At 40.2% G+C, this 18,971-nt stretch overlaps 1 protein-coding gene across 2 annotated transcripts in view; it reads right to left on the bottom strand.

The window, feature by feature from the left end:
* Positions 1–650: 650 nt before the first annotated feature.
* tacc1 (transforming, acidic coiled-coil containing protein 1) overlaps positions 651–18,971 on the bottom strand; it is a 28,365-nt gene continuing 10,044 nt past the window's right edge. Inside the window, exons 1-13 of one of the 2 annotated variants that reach the window (XM_042407681.1) lie at positions 15,622–16,269; positions 13,971–14,080; positions 8,773–10,174; positions 7,660–7,723; positions 6,860–7,049; positions 6,286–6,350; positions 5,723–5,839; positions 5,517–5,593; positions 5,340–5,383; positions 4,006–4,169; positions 3,809–3,915; positions 3,545–3,665; positions 651–2,678 (exon numbers count right to left, since the gene is read on the bottom strand). In XM_042407681.1, the coding sequence (XP_042263615.1) occupies positions 2,613–2,678; positions 3,545–3,665; positions 3,809–3,915; positions 4,006–4,169; positions 5,340–5,383; positions 5,517–5,593; positions 5,723–5,839; positions 6,286–6,350; positions 6,860–7,049; positions 7,660–7,723; positions 8,773–10,174; positions 13,971–14,080; positions 15,622–15,788 (2,694 nt within the window). In that variant the 5' untranslated portion in view covers positions 15,789–16,269 and the 3' untranslated portion in view covers positions 651–2,612. Of the gene's footprint in view, positions 2,679–3,544; positions 3,666–3,808; positions 3,916–4,005; positions 4,170–5,339; positions 5,384–5,516; positions 5,594–5,722; positions 5,840–6,285; positions 6,351–6,859; positions 7,050–7,659; positions 7,724–8,772; positions 10,175–13,970; positions 14,081–15,621; positions 16,270–18,971 lie in introns of those variants that run through there. The other variant, XM_042407683.1, reaches the window with a different exon arrangement.

The following is an 18,971-nucleotide window of genomic DNA, read 5'->3' on the forward strand; positions in this document are numbered from 1 at the left end:
GTCTGAGATTGTCTTTGTAGTCACGTTGCAGCAGACCAAACACACATTCATTTCTACATTATACAAAATGGGCAGCTGCTTGTGAATCACTGACACGCCACTGTTGTGAACCATGCCATGTGAGTAGGATAGACTGTCCTGTTGATAGATGCGTTGCAGCATTGTCAAATGTTATAGCATTATTGTTAAATCTGAAACTTGAGGCAACTGCAGGCTCTTGATGCCAAAACATATTGCCACTAATTACATGTTTATAAAGAGCAGCAGTAGATTTAGCTATAGAAATGGCTTCTGACTTCTCTGTAGGACTAAACAAAGACTAAATTTGGGTCTATTTATGTTTGTCACTGCAATGGTAGTGGAACAATAAGGATGTTATGTATTTATGGTTTGTTTTTTTTATGTGCACTGTGGGTTAGTATGCAGGCTTTTCCCTTTTCATATAATGTTCCCTGTCCCTTGCTATTTCTGGTGATGCAAATCACAGCACATGCTGTGAGAGTGTGAGCTTACACTTCTCACGCTCATTGGTTTATGGACTTAACTGGACATGTGTTAGAAGTCTTATACTTAGAAGTAAAAAGAAGAATAATATATTATGAATGCACTGTGCTTAAATGATTTAGACAAAGGAGGAAATTGTCATAATATTAAATCTTAACCATTTATTCAGGAATGCACAAAATATAGCAGTAAACATACAATCTGAGTATACTTCAATTTACAAATATTAGGAACATCATTCTGAATATTCTTTTCATAAAGTATAAAATTTACACATATTGTACTGTAACAATGGATTTGCATTGAAAAGCACCTTCAAACTAATGTTACACCACAACAACAGGACACGTACTGAAACCCTTTTCATTTTACAATGACATTTGGCAATTGATTGTGCTGAAGTAAAAGGAGGCTTTCACGGCTGTGGAAGAGGAGACACATCTGACCATATTGCACTTGTGTGCTCCTTCAAGTTCAGTCAGACCAGAAAATGTTAATATGGGCAATCAAGATATTATTATGCATGATGATCCTCTGCTCTGCAAAACACCAGGTTAGCCTCAGGCCTTCACCTTTAAGAGTAATGCAGCCAACCATGTACGCACATGGCTCATTGATCTATTACTGCAGATAAAGCATTAAAACTGCAAATTCATTATAACTCGCTGATGTTCAGCATATTTTGATCATAAAACATACTGTAAACAGTACACTTTGGCAACAGAGTCTGGAAACAACTGTGTGAAGGAACCAAAAAAATTTTTTTTCTCTTTTCTACAAAGTAGACAAAATAAAGGCACACCAGAAACATTTGGGCTCATATGAATATGAACACGACTGAAAAATATCTACATGGTAGCAACAGAATGTGCTCCTAACTTTTCCACACTCAAACGCAGAGTGAGTGAAAATGAAACACAGCACATGAATTAATATTACAGTATAATAAGAGCAAAGTTTTTACTACTTCAAACTTTCATCACTGTCAAATTCCCATCATATGAATAAGATATTACACAGCTGTATGTCAGATATAGTTCTCTTAAGTGCTCTTCTTATTTAATGATCCCAGAGATTAATGGGTGTCATAACGTACATGATGTCACAACTCTGTGCTTTAACTTCAAACTCTTCACAACTGAGTGTTTTATCATATATTGTTGGATGTTAAACTGTGAAATGAGAGGAATAAGCAAGCTAAAAGGCAATATAAGAAATGCACTCCAATATTGCATACAGTTAATTTGGCAATGAAAGAAAATAATTGTCAATAAAAAACACCTGCCTTGTAAAAGAAATGGCAAAGAGAAAATCTTCAAGGCCAGAAAATGTATATACTACAATCAATTTAGACACTCAATGGAGTGATTTGTCCTTTCTGAAGACTGTGTCATCAACACAGTTAATTAGAAAGTAGAGAAGCTGCAGTAAAAGATGTGCCATCTGTCCTTGTCTTTCATTATTTTTTACAGTTTCAAACACACGGACCAACAGTTGACAGTTTCATAGACCAACAGTTGAAAACTGATGAATCTTTTAGCCATAAATGATCCTTTAAATTCACAGCAAAAGATCAATGAATCATGGCTGGAACATCATCACAACGCTTCTCCTTCAAAATGATTAAAGTACACCTTGTGATAACTTTGTGCTTCTTCAGCTGTCACATGCTTTACACAATGACATTATTATCTGGTTTAATATTTCAGTCATAGAAGAAAAAATAAGCAAGTGTGATAATAATAATTTGGAAAAAATATATGAGAAGACAAAGAAAGTGTAATCATGTACAGAATTTACATCAGATGTCGCAGTGAGAAAAGTCTCACTGGGTCTTGAGCTGGAGGTAGCACACCTGCGTTAAAGTGTGACAGGGTGCCGCAGAGTTTGATTAAAGGCCTTTCAACCTTTTTTTTCTTAAGATTATATTTTTGTGCTATTTTTGCCTTTATTGGACAGTGGGTAGCGAAGAGGCAGACAGGAAAGAAGGGAGGAGAGAGATGGGTATGACATGCAACAAGGGTCCCTGGTTGGGATCGAGCCAGGGATGTTGCAGTCATGTGGCATGCGCAGTGACCATTTGGCTACTGGGGTGCTCCAAAGACATCTTATTCCGTTCCCAGTTTGGCGATCAGTTCATCACAGATTTTGGTGAGCTCCTCAATCTCTTGATTCTTTGAGAGACAAAGAGAGAAAGAGTGTTTATGAATTGGTGGTGGAAGGACAACACTGTGGTTAGGCAAACATCCCCAAAGAAACTAAAAATAGTGGAAAATATGATATAATATGGTACAAAACAACATAAATATGTTTTTTTTCTTTTTTTTCTTCTCTTCTTTTTTCTTGCTCATTTTCCGTGGTTGCTTGAGTGCTTCTGTGGCTGTATCTCTTCTTCGTGTCAACTAAATTCTGGTCTTAGCAAATGAAACACTGCCCTCTAGTGTTAAGATACGTCCCAGTGTTATAGGCAGACGTGCTTTGATACATGTGCTCAAATGCTTGCCTTTGATTGAAAGGCACAGGAGAATAAGGGTTTCAACATTATAAATTTAGTGTTATACCACTGTAACTCTTGTAATCACTGTAATCAAACAACACAATTACACCACAATATGCTTTTTTATGACGGTTTACGATGATGGATGATCTAATTGCACAGAACAAGTAAAGATACTTTTCACATGCATTCCCTTTCACTAAACGCAAATACAAAACCAAAAAAAGAAAAGAAAACACAGTGAGAAGGGGCAGGAAACATCAGGTTTTGTGGGAATTATGGTTTTAACCTTGGGAGAATAGTACTGTAATGTTACCAGTGGTGTGAAATGAAGCCCACAAATCACCTCAACTGCAATCTTATTTGTTAACATAAATAATTCCAACATACTACAATTCATTTGACATTCATACATTTATATTTAAACACTTTCAGCATCTTTTACTTGACATGTAAACTTCAAAAAGGAAAGCTTTTAACCTTTCTTTCAGAACACCCCACAACATACTGGATCCATGTTAATCATGTTTGCAGTCGTCCTACCTTTTGAAGGACAGCTCTTTCAAGTGACTCCACCTTCATCTGCTCCTTCCTCAGGCTGGCGTTTAATGCGACACCCTCGGCATTGGCCTTGGAACGTACCTGGGCTATCTCCTCATTCGCCCTGTAAGAGATTGGAGGAGACAGAAGAGATTGTCAACATGAGAGACTCTATCCAGCTAATTAAGGGGTTTTTCAGAATAAAAAAGACCTCTAATGATTGAATCTTGGAATCGCAAATTGCACACATTTAAACATGATACTTACTTATCCAGTTTCTCCTCAGCATGCACCTTGAGCGTTTGGTACCTCTGTTCTTCCTGCTTGATCCGCATCAGGTAGTCCTGCGCACACTTCTTCAGCACCTCTTCATTCTGCAGATACATGTAGAGCATGTTTAGCTGCCTGGCTATTATGTGAAGGTGGACTACACAGCATCTCATGTGATCCATTGCTCTACTGACCTTCTTGAAGCCCTCTAGAACTCCCTTCATGTTCTCATATCTCCTGAAGAGGTCAGCAAAGGAGCGCTCCACAGAGTTGAGGTCGGCCATGGCCTGATCCCTCTCTAAGGTCAACTGCCTGACTGACTTACTGCAGGACAGGGTCTTCTGCTGCTGCTCGTCCTCTGCACCCAACAGAGGGGTCAAAATATAAAAGAAGGAGAAAATAGGGTCAGCTAGCCATTTTTATGATTGAGTAAAAACAACTCTGCTAAATGCAACCTTGAAAAGAATACATTTGATTAATTGCTGCATGCAATAATAAAACATCACCAGATTACATCACCAGATATATATATATATATATATATATATATATATATATATATATATATATATATATATATATATGTATATATATATATATATATATAACATTGGTAAAGAGTGCCGCACTTGTAGCCCTTATAAATTCAAACTTAGAACAATGCAGGAGGAGAGTGATCCAAGACATACAAACAAGGCAACCAAGTATTTTTGTTTATGTTATTATGGTCATACAGTGTAATGTACTTGACTGACCAAAATGAGTCACCTGACCTCAGCAAAACAGAGCATGTAAAGTATATTCCACTTGCTGAAGACCAGACTGAAGCCAAAAAGCCCTCAACACAAGAAAAAAAAAGATTGCTGCAGCACAGGCAGACCATCACCACGGAAAATTTAAGTGTCTGCTGATGTTTTCTGGGCACAGACCATAGACAGCTATTGATTAAAAGATCTGCAAGTGAGTCAGTTACTTTATGTCCCCTATCATTTGGGGGTTGGTGAATTAAAAGGGCTAAAATTCCTACACTGTTCCCCTGATGTGGATACTAACACCCTCACACTTAAAGCTGAGACTTGGCACTTTAACATTATAGCCAGTGTTTCATTTCAATGAAGCAGAGTCAACACAAAATGTACTGTACTGGCTGGCTGCACCATGTACACATTTTAAGCGCAATGGATCCAAATATACACTGTTATGCAGTTTTAAATTGAATGTATCCTGACGTCTCAATAAACACAGTTGCAACAAAGCAGCTCTCAAGTTTATATTAATAAGGACAGAGTGTAATAGTAATGAGGCCTACACAGCTCAGCAGTGCTGCACAGAGGAGGAGAGTAATAGACCTAATTCAGTTTATTTACTTTGCCTCTTAATGATTACTAATGGTAATATGGGCTAACTGGAAGAGGATGGATGAATAAATGAGTTTGCTAGTGAGTTACATCATAGATGATGAGGTACCATGCCTTTTAGAAGAACAAAACAAAGTAGAATATACCACCAGCAGGTGGCAGTAACTTACCAATCATCTGTGCAACTGTTTTCTCATATTCTGCAACAATTTTCCTGCCAACAAAAGAATAAAAGTAGCCCTTTGTCAGCATTTTTCATCCAAGTTATTGATTTTTAAAAAAATATTTGCAGTGTAATATTTCATGAAAATTAAGGAGGGCTCAAGAGAGACAATGAAGCTTCATACCTCATCTCCAACACCTCAGCTCTGCTCTCCTCATACTTTCTCTTCCACTCATTGACCTCGATCTCTTTAGTGATAATCTGATTGGAAGATGGTGCAAGAAGAAAAAAGTGATAAATGGGTGTGTTCATATCTAAAAATGCAATGATCATCAGATTCACTTTTTGCAGTCAGCCCTCTCTGTGTGGGAGTGTGTGGGAGTGACACACCTCTTCTCTGATCAGGGTGAGCACTGCAGCCTTGTCCATTTCACTCAGAGGCGTATTATCCTGGGACAGGGTTGCTGTGACCTCACTGCCAGTTGTTTGACTCATGGATATCTCACTCTGTGAAGCATTCAGAAAACACGCAGTGTCTGACAAGCTCTGACATGAACATGATTCTTATATTTCTTTAGCAGATGGCATGTCTTTGATCAGTACTGTTGCAGGTTTTGCCTTTGATTTCACACATCACATGATTGTTCGTCAGGAGTGCTCTGGGAAAACTGTTAATTAAACATTTGTATAGCCTCAGGATTCAAGTGTGGTTGTCTTAGACAAATACTGTGTGAGTAGCTTTTAAAATATTGTAACAAAAAGGCTTGTGGGACACAACATAGCAACACAAGTTAAATGTGGCCTCAGAATGAAAACACATAAAAGTGGGATTCTAATTCTGGTTGTCATTATCTTCATCCCAATTGTGATGAAGAACAGTTAGAGGAAAACAAGCCAGTAGTGTTTAAATATTCATCCTTCCCCTTCCCAGTGTGTTCCTATAGTCTACTTACTATATCATCCTTCAGACTGCAGGTGTCCTTCTCCTCAAGGTGTTCTGTGATCTTTGTCTCAGCACCTGTGAGAAGAAATAAAACAGATAATTCTGTAGGCTGTGACAAATGTTAATGGCACAAATGACCAAAAAGAAGCAACAGACTGGATAGCATTTGTTCCCTAGCATAATATGTACAACTTTCTTATATCCAGGACAGGATTGTGCTGAGCATGTATGCTCCACTGTTTTCTTTTTCATGGATTTGAACACATTCTTTCTGCTTTGCTGTCTCTGGGTTTTAAGTGTCTGGCTCAGAGAATATGTCAATACTGGTTGTTGAGAAAAGGATGTAACTAAATCACTTTCAAATTCATCCTGGTGTTGCAACTGACACCTCTCTGCTCATGCCTAGTCCTCTAACACTGTGCCCCATGTGTACACTGAGCTACATTGCATATGGGGCATTTCATAAACACTACTGACTTAAATAGATCATAAAGGAATGTTGTGTTCTATGGTGATCAGCTAGTCCTCACAAGTGTAGTCTGGAGAGTGTGAAGATCATGTTTGTACAAAACTGAGAACCATACCATCCATAACAGGCGTATCGCTGATTGGCTGTTTTTTGACAGCTGCTTTATTGCATTCGGGCTCTTCTCTGTCCTCCTGGGTGTCTGCTGTCGGGCCTATGATGCCGGTAGAAGCCAACTTCTCCTCATCGGTGGCGTGATGAACTCGCTGAGTGATCTCCGGGGTCTGAACCACCACCTCATCCTCTGCCTGGAGACAAAGGAGCGAGATATGACACACACAGTACAATGAGATTTATTTCATACTTAAATATCTACTAAAAAAACAACATAAACACATAACTCAGTAAGTTAAAAATGTGGCCACAGTCTATTACTTCAGATATGGAAATACTGTATCACTATCCCATAGATCCATCATAACTCCAGTGTTTACTTAATATTTCCCAACACTGTTTTGCTTGAAAAGTAACATTACGATAAGATTGCTGGGTTTGACAAATTGTATTAAGACAATTTGGTATTGCACAATCTCTCAAAGATGTTTCCCGAGGATAGATAAGGTGATATTGTTGAAGGCACATGGGAGTGGCAAACTAATATTTGACTGCCGAGTGACAAGCGACAGATCTGTCACCATGCCAAGACAGCACTGCAGACCTGGAGACACTGCTGATGCTCCTGTTAGCTTATGTGATACTGTGTGTGCGTGTGTGTTTGTCAAGAGGTGAGGCCCGGAGGTTGGGCAGCTGCTGAATAATGGACATTGCAGTGTTGCTGCAGTAAGGTGAAACATTTCACCTTAATGACACAACACTCAAACACTCACAGATACAGACGCTCACAAATGCTCAAATTACCTGATTGCACACATCAAGCACCAGCGACTGGCTCTCATCATATTTCTGAACTTTACAGGAATTCCTACAAAACAAACATGATGATAATACAAGTGTTAGAATGTATAGCTGCACAAACTAGAGATCCTTAGCAAGCTCATTTACTGTACATTCACTATTTCCACTACCATATAGTGTAGCTGCAAGTATTAATCTGCATGTAGCAGCTACTGTACATGTATAACCACACTAGTGTTATCCGACTTCTGGAGGGATCACAAGACGGGACAAATTGAATGGCTGATGTACGAGGGGATGGCCCTGTGAGTTGAGGTGAAACTGAGGAAGACATTTATCTCCCTCACATGCTCCTTCTACAGCTGGCTCTGATACAGCACATGCCATGATGGGAGTAAAATAGGAAGCGAGCATGCATGAAAGAAAGAGAGAAAGAAGGAAAGAAGGAAAGAAAGAAAGAAAGAAAGAAAGTAAGAAAGAAAGAAAGAGGGCATCGATAGTGAGAGTACTTACAACAGAAAACAGAGAAACTTGGCTTGTTGATGTTGACTTGATGTCCTGAGGCCAACAGAAGTGGACGAAAAAAGCAGAGTTTTAGGGATTGCGTAACAGACGAAAGGATGAAGGATGAAGAGGATACAGCGAGATTTTAATAAGGGAACGAGAGAACAGGGGAGAGACAAAGGAGAGTGTGTGAGTGACTAAAGGTGTCTAGCTCAGGGTGTTAGATACTCTGCAGATAGTTTCAAGTTTGAGCATAAACACAAGATGCTGACAGCCCTGCAAAAGCTGAAACTTGTCCAAACAGTGCAGCTATAAACAGCCTATATATAACCTGTTTAGGAATCGCGTCAATGGCTAGTATGCAGTGTTAAGTGTTTGGCATGTGCTCAAAGTATTGTTTGGTATGCATCCCAACCAATAGCGGATGTAAATAATAATGCATTTAGCCCGAGAAAGAGCAAGCTCAGTTAAAAGCAAACCGTCACGTTTGAGTTTTTATTATCGGTGATAATGTTACAGCCTCAAATTGCAAACTCCTGTGACTGAGTGTTAAGATTACAAACATATGGATGGAAATTGGATCTCAGTCAAGCCATTTTGGTGAAAACTTACGTGACTGTCCTTTCTTTGCTTTTCTTGGGAATTTGCCTAACTTTCTTCTCCCCCGGTGGGTGCCCTGCTTTCTGTTTGCCTTGGTCTTTCACTTTTTTCTCGGGCTGAGTGGTGCTACTGGATGAGTCCTCGGTGCTCAGGGCTTTGGAGGGTTTGAAAGGGTCCACAGAATCGTCAAAATTGTCCGGATCAAAGCTGTAGGAGCCTTTAGGGAGCACTGGAGAGCTGCTCACCTCGTTATTGCCACCGAAAGGGTTGAAGTTTGGGTCATCCCACTGACTGGGATCAAAGTTATATGTTCCCTTCTTAGGAATAGGAATATCATCCAGGTTCATAGGCGCAGTAGAGTCTGAAACTGACAAAGCAGTTTCTGGAGCAGGATCTGAAACTGGTTCTGATGCTGGTTGAGAAACTGGTTCTGACTCTGGTTGAGAAACTGGTTCTGATGCTGGTTGAGAAACTGGCTCTGATGCTGGTTGAGAAACTGGCTCTAACACTGTGGGTTCTGGTGCAGGTTTGCAGGAAGTCTCTGACCCTTTGGGCTTCTGCTTCTTAGCTGTGAGTTTGCTGGTTGTCTTTTTGCCACCTAATTTCCTCGGAGGTGGCTTGCTGGGTGTCCCCTCGTCCAGACCGAACTCCAGCATCACAGGCTTTGCATCCGATTTTAGCTCCTCTGCTGGTGCTGCTGAGCTGTCCTCGCAGGCCTCACTACCGAGTGGCTCAAGTCTGGGGAGAGAGCTAGAGCCACATGGTGGGGGAGAGTTTTGGATTTTGGATCCACCGCAGGTGAAGGGGTTAAAGCTGTCATCCAGCTGGTCAGGGTCAAAGTTGTAGGTGGCCTTGGGAACAGGAAGTTCTTGTTCCTCATCTGTTTGAGCAATCTCACTCACACATGGGGCCTTTATCTCCAAGGATGGAGGTTTAGACTTTCTGGTTTTAGTCTTGCGAGTAGACTCTGTCTGGTTGGGGAGGCCATTGCATATTGGTTCTGAGTCAGCAAGAGGCTTCTCCTCAGGGAGCTCTGGAGCTGGGCTTGCTGCAGGTTCACAGCTCTGGATCAAGTCTGTTTCTTGGGTTGGAGCAGGAGCTGGGGCTGGAGCCAGATCCAGATCCAGATCCAGATCCAGAACCGGATCTGTGACTAGGACAGGAATTGGGGCTTGGGGTGGCTCTGAGGATGATGCTGTGCATTTAGTCACCTCAGGAACTGAATCAGGAACAGGCTCAGGGCCCAAGGCCTCTGACAGGTTTCCTGTTTGTTCTGGTTCAAGGGTCTGGGTGTTTATTTCCAGCGGGTCACCCATGGGGACTGCAGGCTCATCCTGACCCATGTCCTGGTTGAGGAAAATATCCTGATCCAATATAGGAGCAGTCACTATCAGGTGCTCGTCTTGCTCCACATCTGGAGACAAATAACAAAAAAATAACACCAATATTAATAAAAATCTATGCAAAATACAAGAACAAAAGAGTTAAAACAGCAAACACACACATGACTGCTGCAAATAATAATCTCTCCAATCAAATCTAACCTCAGATGTAGCTGATATCTGATTGGTTCTCTGAAAGCAGGTTACCAGCCAGCAAACTGTTCCAACTGCTGCTGTTGCCATGGCGATGTCTTACTATGAGGGTTGTGACATTTAAACCAAGTAGTGCATTTGATAGTACAACTAAAAAGGTAAGATTTATTTTGTGTTGCGTGCTGAAGGGGCAGCGGCTGCTATGGTGTAATTATTACCTCCAGGGCCATTTTGACATATCAACATATTTCAATGTGCCTGTCATAATCGCCGTGTTCATGTAATATTATGTTGCTAGGAGACTAGCAAGGCCTGCTGTGTTTCTACCTACTTCCACTCACAATACCATGTCCCCAAGTGTCATTTTCAAAATATTCCTGCAATCCAACATACCCAGAAGAACATGTACTCATCTATATTCACATGCATGGTCAATATATAAGATTCCCTCTTTGTTCTCTCACTCTTGTGTTTGTTTAGAGGCAGCTGCAGTGCCGGTTTGTAATAACAGGCCTATGCAAATTAATCCTGTGGTCAAATTTGAATATTAAGATGAATTATTTTGCATTTGTTTGCCATTTTGTGATGATAACCTTCATTTATTTTACTGTGTATCTTTGCATCATGTTGTTTTCAATTAATCCATAAAACATTATTCCCTATTAATGATTATCTTGATCTTAACATTTTTTCCAATTTCTATGGAAACGAATACATGGCAGTGGACTGCACATGTATTAACTCAAGTCAAATGCATCTCAACACAGGCACTTCCATCCATTTAAAACAACGTTCAAGCATCCAGCTGTCGTCATTTTAAAGTTAAATGCCTTTTTTTGGCTGTGAAAAAGTCTTCAGTTATCTATAAACTATTTATAAACTGTAGTCATGTGTAGACTGACACTGAGGTAGTAATGGATACTTTGGATGGGCACAGACAAACAGAACCACCAGCGTGTTTACACTGAAAGAAGTTTCTAGAGGCACTTCAGCTCCTGTCTGCCAGCAGTAGAGACAAATTCAAACTTCCTCCTCCACAGCTGCAGGGCGGGATGTTTGTGGTTGAAACAAAAGTGAACTCCCTCCTTGCTCCATACTAGTTGACCTTCGCAAAGTACACTTTTGGAAAATGTTGCCAGAGCTGTTTTACAGGACGAGTTATTCCTTAGCAAAACAATGACTGTCTTGTATTTACCATTCGCTAAACATTAGCATGTGGTTTCAGAGCACCTTAAAAAGCAAGCAGCATGATGATCAAAGCCTGATAACATGCTTTTTGTTCTGTTACTCCCCTCACTGTGACCTCTATCAGTGGCCAATACAAAACATGGCCAACCAAAGTCTTTGTTGAACCTGTTGAATTCCAGAGCAAAGGCCGTTCCCACACTCTGCTACAGGCTCCACCTCTTAGTGATTCAAATGACAATAAAAGCGCTTCCACCATCATCACACCCAAAACCCACCCAAAAATTTCTAGTCAGTGTGCATTCAGCTCTTTACTGGTCTTTACCATTAGGCAACTGCTTGGGGTCCCCAACTAAAAGGAGCCCCAAACAGCTATTTATTTATTATGATGTTTAGATATGAAACATACAGAAGTATTACTATTATAACTCATGATAAACTGAAATGGTCCCCAAAGCACATTAAAAAAATATACAACCCCCCCTCCTCACACTAGATGAATGGACTATTCTAATACTGGAGTAGCAGCTGAGACTGCTGCCACCTCTCATACTGATAGGGATGCATAAACTCCTCCAGATAACGTGCAATTCAACAAAACATCGAACAGTGAGTTATAACAAAGTGCATTTCAAAGGAAAACAAAAAGTAAAAGTAAAGCAATCATTGTAAAACTCCGGGAGGTGATCTGCTTTTCTGTTGTTCCTCCTGAAACTACCAGCACGACCAAAGTTACTAATGTTTTCCTGTTGTATTGACTCACTTGTTCGGTGATGGGAGCACCGACCCTCTTCCCCCCAAACCCTCAAAGAGAGTGATGATAATATAAGAAAAAACTGCATTCACTGAAGAGAGAGTGTCAACTAGTAGCCTAGAAGAAAAGAAAACTGCTTTCAGGTCAGAGAGAGAGAGAGGAAGACAATGTGCAGCAAGCTGCTGCTCACAGTGATGGAAGAAGTATTCAGATCCTTAAAGTCACAATACTGCAATATAGAAATACTCCATTACAAGTTAAAGTCCTGCATTTAAAGTTTTACTTGTGTTATATTATGTTACATATTACTTGTATTATTATTATTACACATTAGCTTATAAGCAACATTTGAAGGTTAATTTAAACATAATTTTAACTACCTTGTATTAAGCTTACTGCTGGGTAGTTTAATCTATAATGATGCATCATATTTTATTAGTTCATATATTTTATATCAAAAACCTTAATCTGCAAATGTAGTGGATTATCAATATAAAGTAGCATAAAATAAAAAAATATTCTGGTACAGTAAAACTACATCACTTGAGTAAATGAATATAGTTACTTTTCACTGGATGGTTTAGTGAGCAGTTCATGTCAAAGAAGCAGAGGAAACCTAGGAAATTATTGTATCCATGGTAATCAGAAACCTCCTTTATATCATATAATGAAAAGTAACCAAGTACATTTACTCAAGTGATGAGGTACTTTACTTTAATATTTCCATTTTATGCAACGATAGGCTACTTCTACTCCACTTCTACTAGGATGGTTCAGTTCCTTCTATTTCAGGGGGAAACAAGGTACTTATCATTCTACTACATTTATCTGACAGCTTGTTACTGATTACTTTACAGATAAAGATTTTACACAAAATATATCTGATCAACTCAAACTATACAGCAGTATATAAATCAGTTAAAATGACTCCACCTTGAACAGATGTTAAGTAAATGTAGGTACATTGTGCTAATAATACTTCTGCACTTCTATCTAAATACATTTTTGAATGCAATACTTTTACTTTTAACAGAGTATTGTTATTTGTGGTATTAATAGTTTTAAATTTTGAGTACTTTGTCTACCACCACTAATACCAACATTCTCAGTTACAGAAAGGGTGACAATAAGACACAAAGGAGGCCCCATGACTGACTTTTTGCCTAGGGCCCCCAAATCATTAAGTCCGCCCCTGCTCACATACTGAGCATGCAGTACAGGTTTTACTGCCTGTTTAGGTATCAGGTAACCTTGACTACTTGTAATAAAACATTTCAATTTAACAGGTAAATCCTTAATAAAAGTTGAAATGCAGTAGGTAGGTACATTCCTGAAGCAGCCAGACAACATATGTATGTAATTACTCTGGCATGGTGAACTTGATATGCCGCAGTTCAGACGTAGTAGTGGAATTCATTTAAGTCCAAATGTGCCATTTAAAATGATTGTTTTAGCTTAGCAGGTGTTTTTTGATCACTTGACTATAAAGACAAACACATGCACACATATGCGATGTCTAATTTAGAACAACATCAAAAGTCTCCTGTTTCCATGGCAACTTCAAGGCGGGACCCTGTCTATTATATGTGCTGTGGTACTACACTGAGTAACAGTGTGTAATAATAATGCCCGCCTTCAGTTAGTCAGGGGTATTGCTGCGTTCACATCTTGGACAGTATGCTGTCTGCCTCTTGTTCGTCTTTCTCTCTTCTTTATGTACTAAACAGTGGCCTCACCTGTTTTGTCTGCATCAGCGTTGTTGTTCTCCAGCTCTCCTGGGATGGCCGGAGGGGCGTGGACAGGGGTTGCTGCTTCAGGAGTGTCAAAATGACCGTCTGAGTCTGAGCTGCAGTTGCCAAAGAGAAACACAGAGAGAAGGAATGAACTTTCCAAATGTTCCAAATATGGGAAAGAAGGACTGAATGATCCTTACATAACTAAGGAGTGGAGAACATATGATAAAAAAAGAAAGATATGAAAACTACAGAAACAAAAGGCTGAATCAGTGCTGTGAATAACAACAGGCTGTGACACACACACAGAGTCACACCCTCTATTAAAATGTCCAGTACACATCTAATGGCTGATACTACAAAATTGTCAGTGATGCTTTGCATATAAATCTGAAGTATACTGAATATAATCATATGTACAATTAAATATCAAAAATATTACTATGTATCATATGCAAAGATGACTTCCTGTAGTTGCTACATGTGCCTTGCCAAGTAATGACAATCCCTAATCTATCTACATTGTACCTAGCTCTCTCCTCTGTTGTTGTAACGTTCTTTGAAAACACTCAGTACTATTTGATTCATGTCAGTGAAGGCAACTCAAATCTGAATTTGAGCAAGAGGGAGGAGAAGAGCGAGAAAGTAAAAGAAAGATGAAGTAAAAAAAATAGAGAGAAAGAGGAAATAGGGCAGCCTACTATTTCCTGTCACATATTTACAGTAAAGTCAGCACCATACAAGCTATTTATGATGTACCTATTTTCAGTCAAGATGTGAACATCACAACTGAAAACATTTTGCAATATCCTCCTTTTTAACACTAACCTGTGATTTTAACATTTGCAGTGAAGTAGCATTCAATTTAATCTGATCACTTCAGGAAGCATCACATCGTAGTAGATATTAACACGACTCTGGTTAAAGATCAACAGATCTGCTAAACACACATGGATTTTGTCACTTAACACTAGCAGGGCAGTGTTACAGTGACTGATCAATAAAATGGAGAGGTTATCTGACTCTATAAAACACACCTCTCTAAAGTCGGCAAACAAAAGGCAAAGCTCTCTGTCTTCTTGGAACAATGGCCAACATGATAACGTTATCAAAAGTGAAGAGAAGGGACGAACAAGGCCACGAAGCCTGGACGTCATGTAATGTTTGTGTGTGCAACGATTACATCATTATACTAAACCTGACTTCAATGTTGGAGTGTGTGTTATTTCTGTAAAGGCACGGAAATGAGGATGTGCCTGTGAAGCTGAGAAAAACGTTTTGTTCAAACACTGTCACAATCTAAACCACAGCCATGCCAGCCATGTGTCAGCAGTGCACGACAACATAACGTATTTGACATTTCTGCATGTAATCAACAAAATGTCTGTTTACGTGAGACAACAAACACATTTTCTTTCTCTCCAGGGGGGTGAATTCATCAGTTTGCCTCTTTTGAATTCATCCAACCGTTATAATATTTGATATTCCTCAACCTGACAGGTGGAAAACTGTAGCGCGCGCGCGCACACACACACACACACACACACACACACACACACATATACACAAACATGTGAAAAAAGCACCCTCCTCTAATCCAGACAGCATGAATCACACTGCCAGTATGGTCTTAAGGCTCCAGCAAAACACTTGCCTGAAGCCTTGAGATCTCTCCTCCTCCTCCTCCTCTTCCTCTCCTCTCTCTCCACGTTGCTCCCTCTCCAGGCTCGCCTCCTGTCCCTCTTCATCCTCTTCTCCCTCTGCCCCTCGCACAGCCGTCCATGTCCATTTGGCCCATGACACGGGTGACAGCCAAGACATCACTCCTCCTTCCACACGGGGGGTTCCTCTACCCTTTGTCGATGATTCACTGGACTGGTTTCCAGCACTGGACTAATCCTTCTCTGTGCTTTTCTTCTTCTTCTTCAGATTTCCACCCTCCCAGCAGCTCTCACATCTTCCCACAGAGCTCCTCTCTTCACATGAGCTCCCAGTTTCACATTTAGGGAAGGAGACATTTCTTGTCTACTCTTAAGGTTGTATATTCTCTCAAAATCACACAGACTTCAGCTTCTTTCTCTGTGTTTTCTTTTTTCCAGTCACACTCCCCGTCCTTCTGCCTCTGCCACAGCTCTGATCAGCTGGTTTCCAAAATGCTGTTCTCACACTCTCCTCTTCTGAGCCCCCTCCTACCTCTCCCCTCCACTTCAGGCTTGTCCACTGACACCAAACGCAATGGGGGGAGGCGGAAATCTTGTGGTGCAAAAATGAATGCAACCTTTCTTTACTTAGCTGAAAGAGTTCCCCTGTGGTTGGAGAATGGTGCCTCCCAGTCTGCCCGCTCTTCTACTCTGAAGCAGAAGGAGGAGGGGGACAGAAAACAAACACAGAGGGAGGAGGAGGAGGTGGAGGAGGAGCCGAAAACTGATGGGACTCCACATTTTATAGCCCAGAGAGAGGCTAGGAATGTGGGGCTGGATCTTAAAACCCTCTTTGCTCCCCCAGGCTGTTCAACAGTTAACTGTTTCTTCCATCCAGCAGCAGGCATGCATGACCAGGGGAACCATTTCTGCCGGATAACCCCAGTAGAGCTACCTGGCTGGATTCAATTTGTCTAAGGTTTTCAGGTGCCATGGACATAAATGGATGGTAAAAACCCACTGTAGCATGTGACACAGGTACAGAACTGTGTTGAAGTAAAGGAGGGCATGATAGATATCTTATTCTAACATCACATATGAGGTGTGCCTGAAACTCACTGCTTTCTAGAATGATGCTAAAAAGCCAAAAGCAGTCATTCAACAGAGGACTCTCCATGCAAAGAACCCTGACTTATATATGGACAAAATAATGTAAACATCTTAAGGAAAGAGACTCTATAATCACAGTTACAAACACTGCTTCATTTATCAGGTATAAAAGAAATCTGGCAATCAACTTTGGTATGTTTTCGCAGCCATAATAGAGCACATAGTAAAGCTATGTCAATACTCACATGCCAATACATTGCAAGAGTTATATGTCACTGTATTCTTTCATCCTGTCCATACTGGCCGTGAAGAGATCCCCTCCTCCTGCTATTCCAATGTAAAATGTACAGTCCTATTCGTACAAAAATGCATCCTTAAGTTTAACCAGTGCAAATATGAGTAGTGAACAGTTGCAGTTAGTCAAATCAAGCGGATATTTTTATAAGTTAGTCTTTAAGTACAAAATTTACTGTTTTTGTTACTGTGCCTCATCTGTGACTGTAACTTTGGAAGAAACACATTTTTTTGGCCAACTCTGACTGCTGCCACGGAGTGAGGACTGTATTTTGTCCCCCTTCTTCACGACTGCAGGAATGATTACAACTACCAATAACTCCTTCAGTGTACATTTGAACAAGCAAGTTGGTGGACTAGTAAAAAACTGAAAAATTATATATGTCAAAGGGAAGTGACATGACACAGACTAATCCAAAAAGAGGGAAGTTGAAATCAACCAACAAGGATTTAACAGACACTCTCCATTCAGTTCCTTTTCTCTAATTACTTACATTACTGTTTCTATCAGCCTTGTCATATCACATAATAATGAATCTTTTGTCCATCATAATATAATGATGTATACCCCAGTGCCAGAAACTCAAGTGTTTGGCTTGGCCATGCAGCTGCTAAACTCCTCCCAAACTCCCGTCGCAGAGCAGAGACACACGTGCCTCAGTCAGGCTCAGAGTTTCCACATTTTGACCAGAAAGGGTGGAGCATGTGGCTAGGTTCAGGGAGAGGGGGATCCCCGCATGCATTGATCATCTGCAGGTTGTAGTTAAAGTGTGTAGAGAGAGAGATTATTACCACTGGAGCACAATTGGTGGCTTTATTCTGGGCATAGTATCTCCTCTTTGTCTGTGAAATATTTGTTTCCAAAAGTTCAGGTGTATTAGAGCAAAAGATTACAGTAGACATTATAAACAGTAAACTTAATCATTGATCAACACTTAGCTTAGCTCATTTTTGATTAACAAACGAAGCTACAACACATGAGAAACTTAAAGTTGAATATGTGGTAGTGCATGGTCAGTGTGTGCATGTGTTTATGTCTGAAAGTGGAAAAAGCATTAAACTGTTTGTTTCCATGGATTCACTGTTTATTCTTAATGGGTCCCTGTAGTAGTAGTGAGGGGCCAATGAAGAGGCATGGTAGCCAGGAATAAGTAGGTTACATAAGAGAGGGTTCTTATTATTGTTCCCCCGAAATGAAATCATCATTATTTGTAGCCATTTTTTCAGAAACAAGCTCAAAACACTAAACTGAGCGTCTCCTCCTCTCTTTTAAAAATAAACTGTCAGTCGTACTAACAGACGAGAGCTGTTGGGCTAATGCTTTTCTAGTCTAAAAATTGCATCAATAAACATCAGTAGGTAGTGTGAGGCAGCTGTGTGTGCGTATGTGCATGTCTCAAGATAATAGACCACCCCATTTTTAAAGGCTGCTCTACCACCACCACCGCAGCCACCAGGACTCCTGCCAAGGAGTCTGAAGCTCCATCGAAATCCAAACATAACTCAAAAGAGCTCAGATTTCAAACACAGTGGGAGGAACCTTAAAGGCATTTTTGTGAAAACAGAAAGTCACTAAAACTAGAAGGAAAAACAATCTGACCTCCCCCCTATTGTGAAGTTTTTCTCAGTTGACACAGCAACTCAAATTCTGCCTGTCTCAGTAAAAATGTGACTAATGACACATTTATGTTTCGTCTCCATGTCAGGCTCAGCACAAAATATATTTCTGACAAAGCCATTCTGATATCCTGCACAGTAACTCCACAGAGATAAAATTTGCACATAAGCCCATGAAATATTTACACTGCATCGACGATAAAATACTTTAAATACACTTTCGCCATAAATAGAGACTGTATTTCAATTTTAGAGGACAATAGTGGAACTGCCTCGTTACATAACAGCCCTTCCTCTGGAGCCTAAAATAAGTGTAGACACACACAGAGAGGGCCTGGTCTTG

The sequence above is a fragment of the Thunnus maccoyii genome, chromosome 3, assembly GCF_910596095.1.
Source record: "Thunnus maccoyii chromosome 3, fThuMac1.1, whole genome shotgun sequence".
In the NCBI taxonomy this organism is placed as follows: Eukaryota; Metazoa; Chordata; class Actinopteri; order Scombriformes; family Scombridae; genus Thunnus; species Thunnus maccoyii.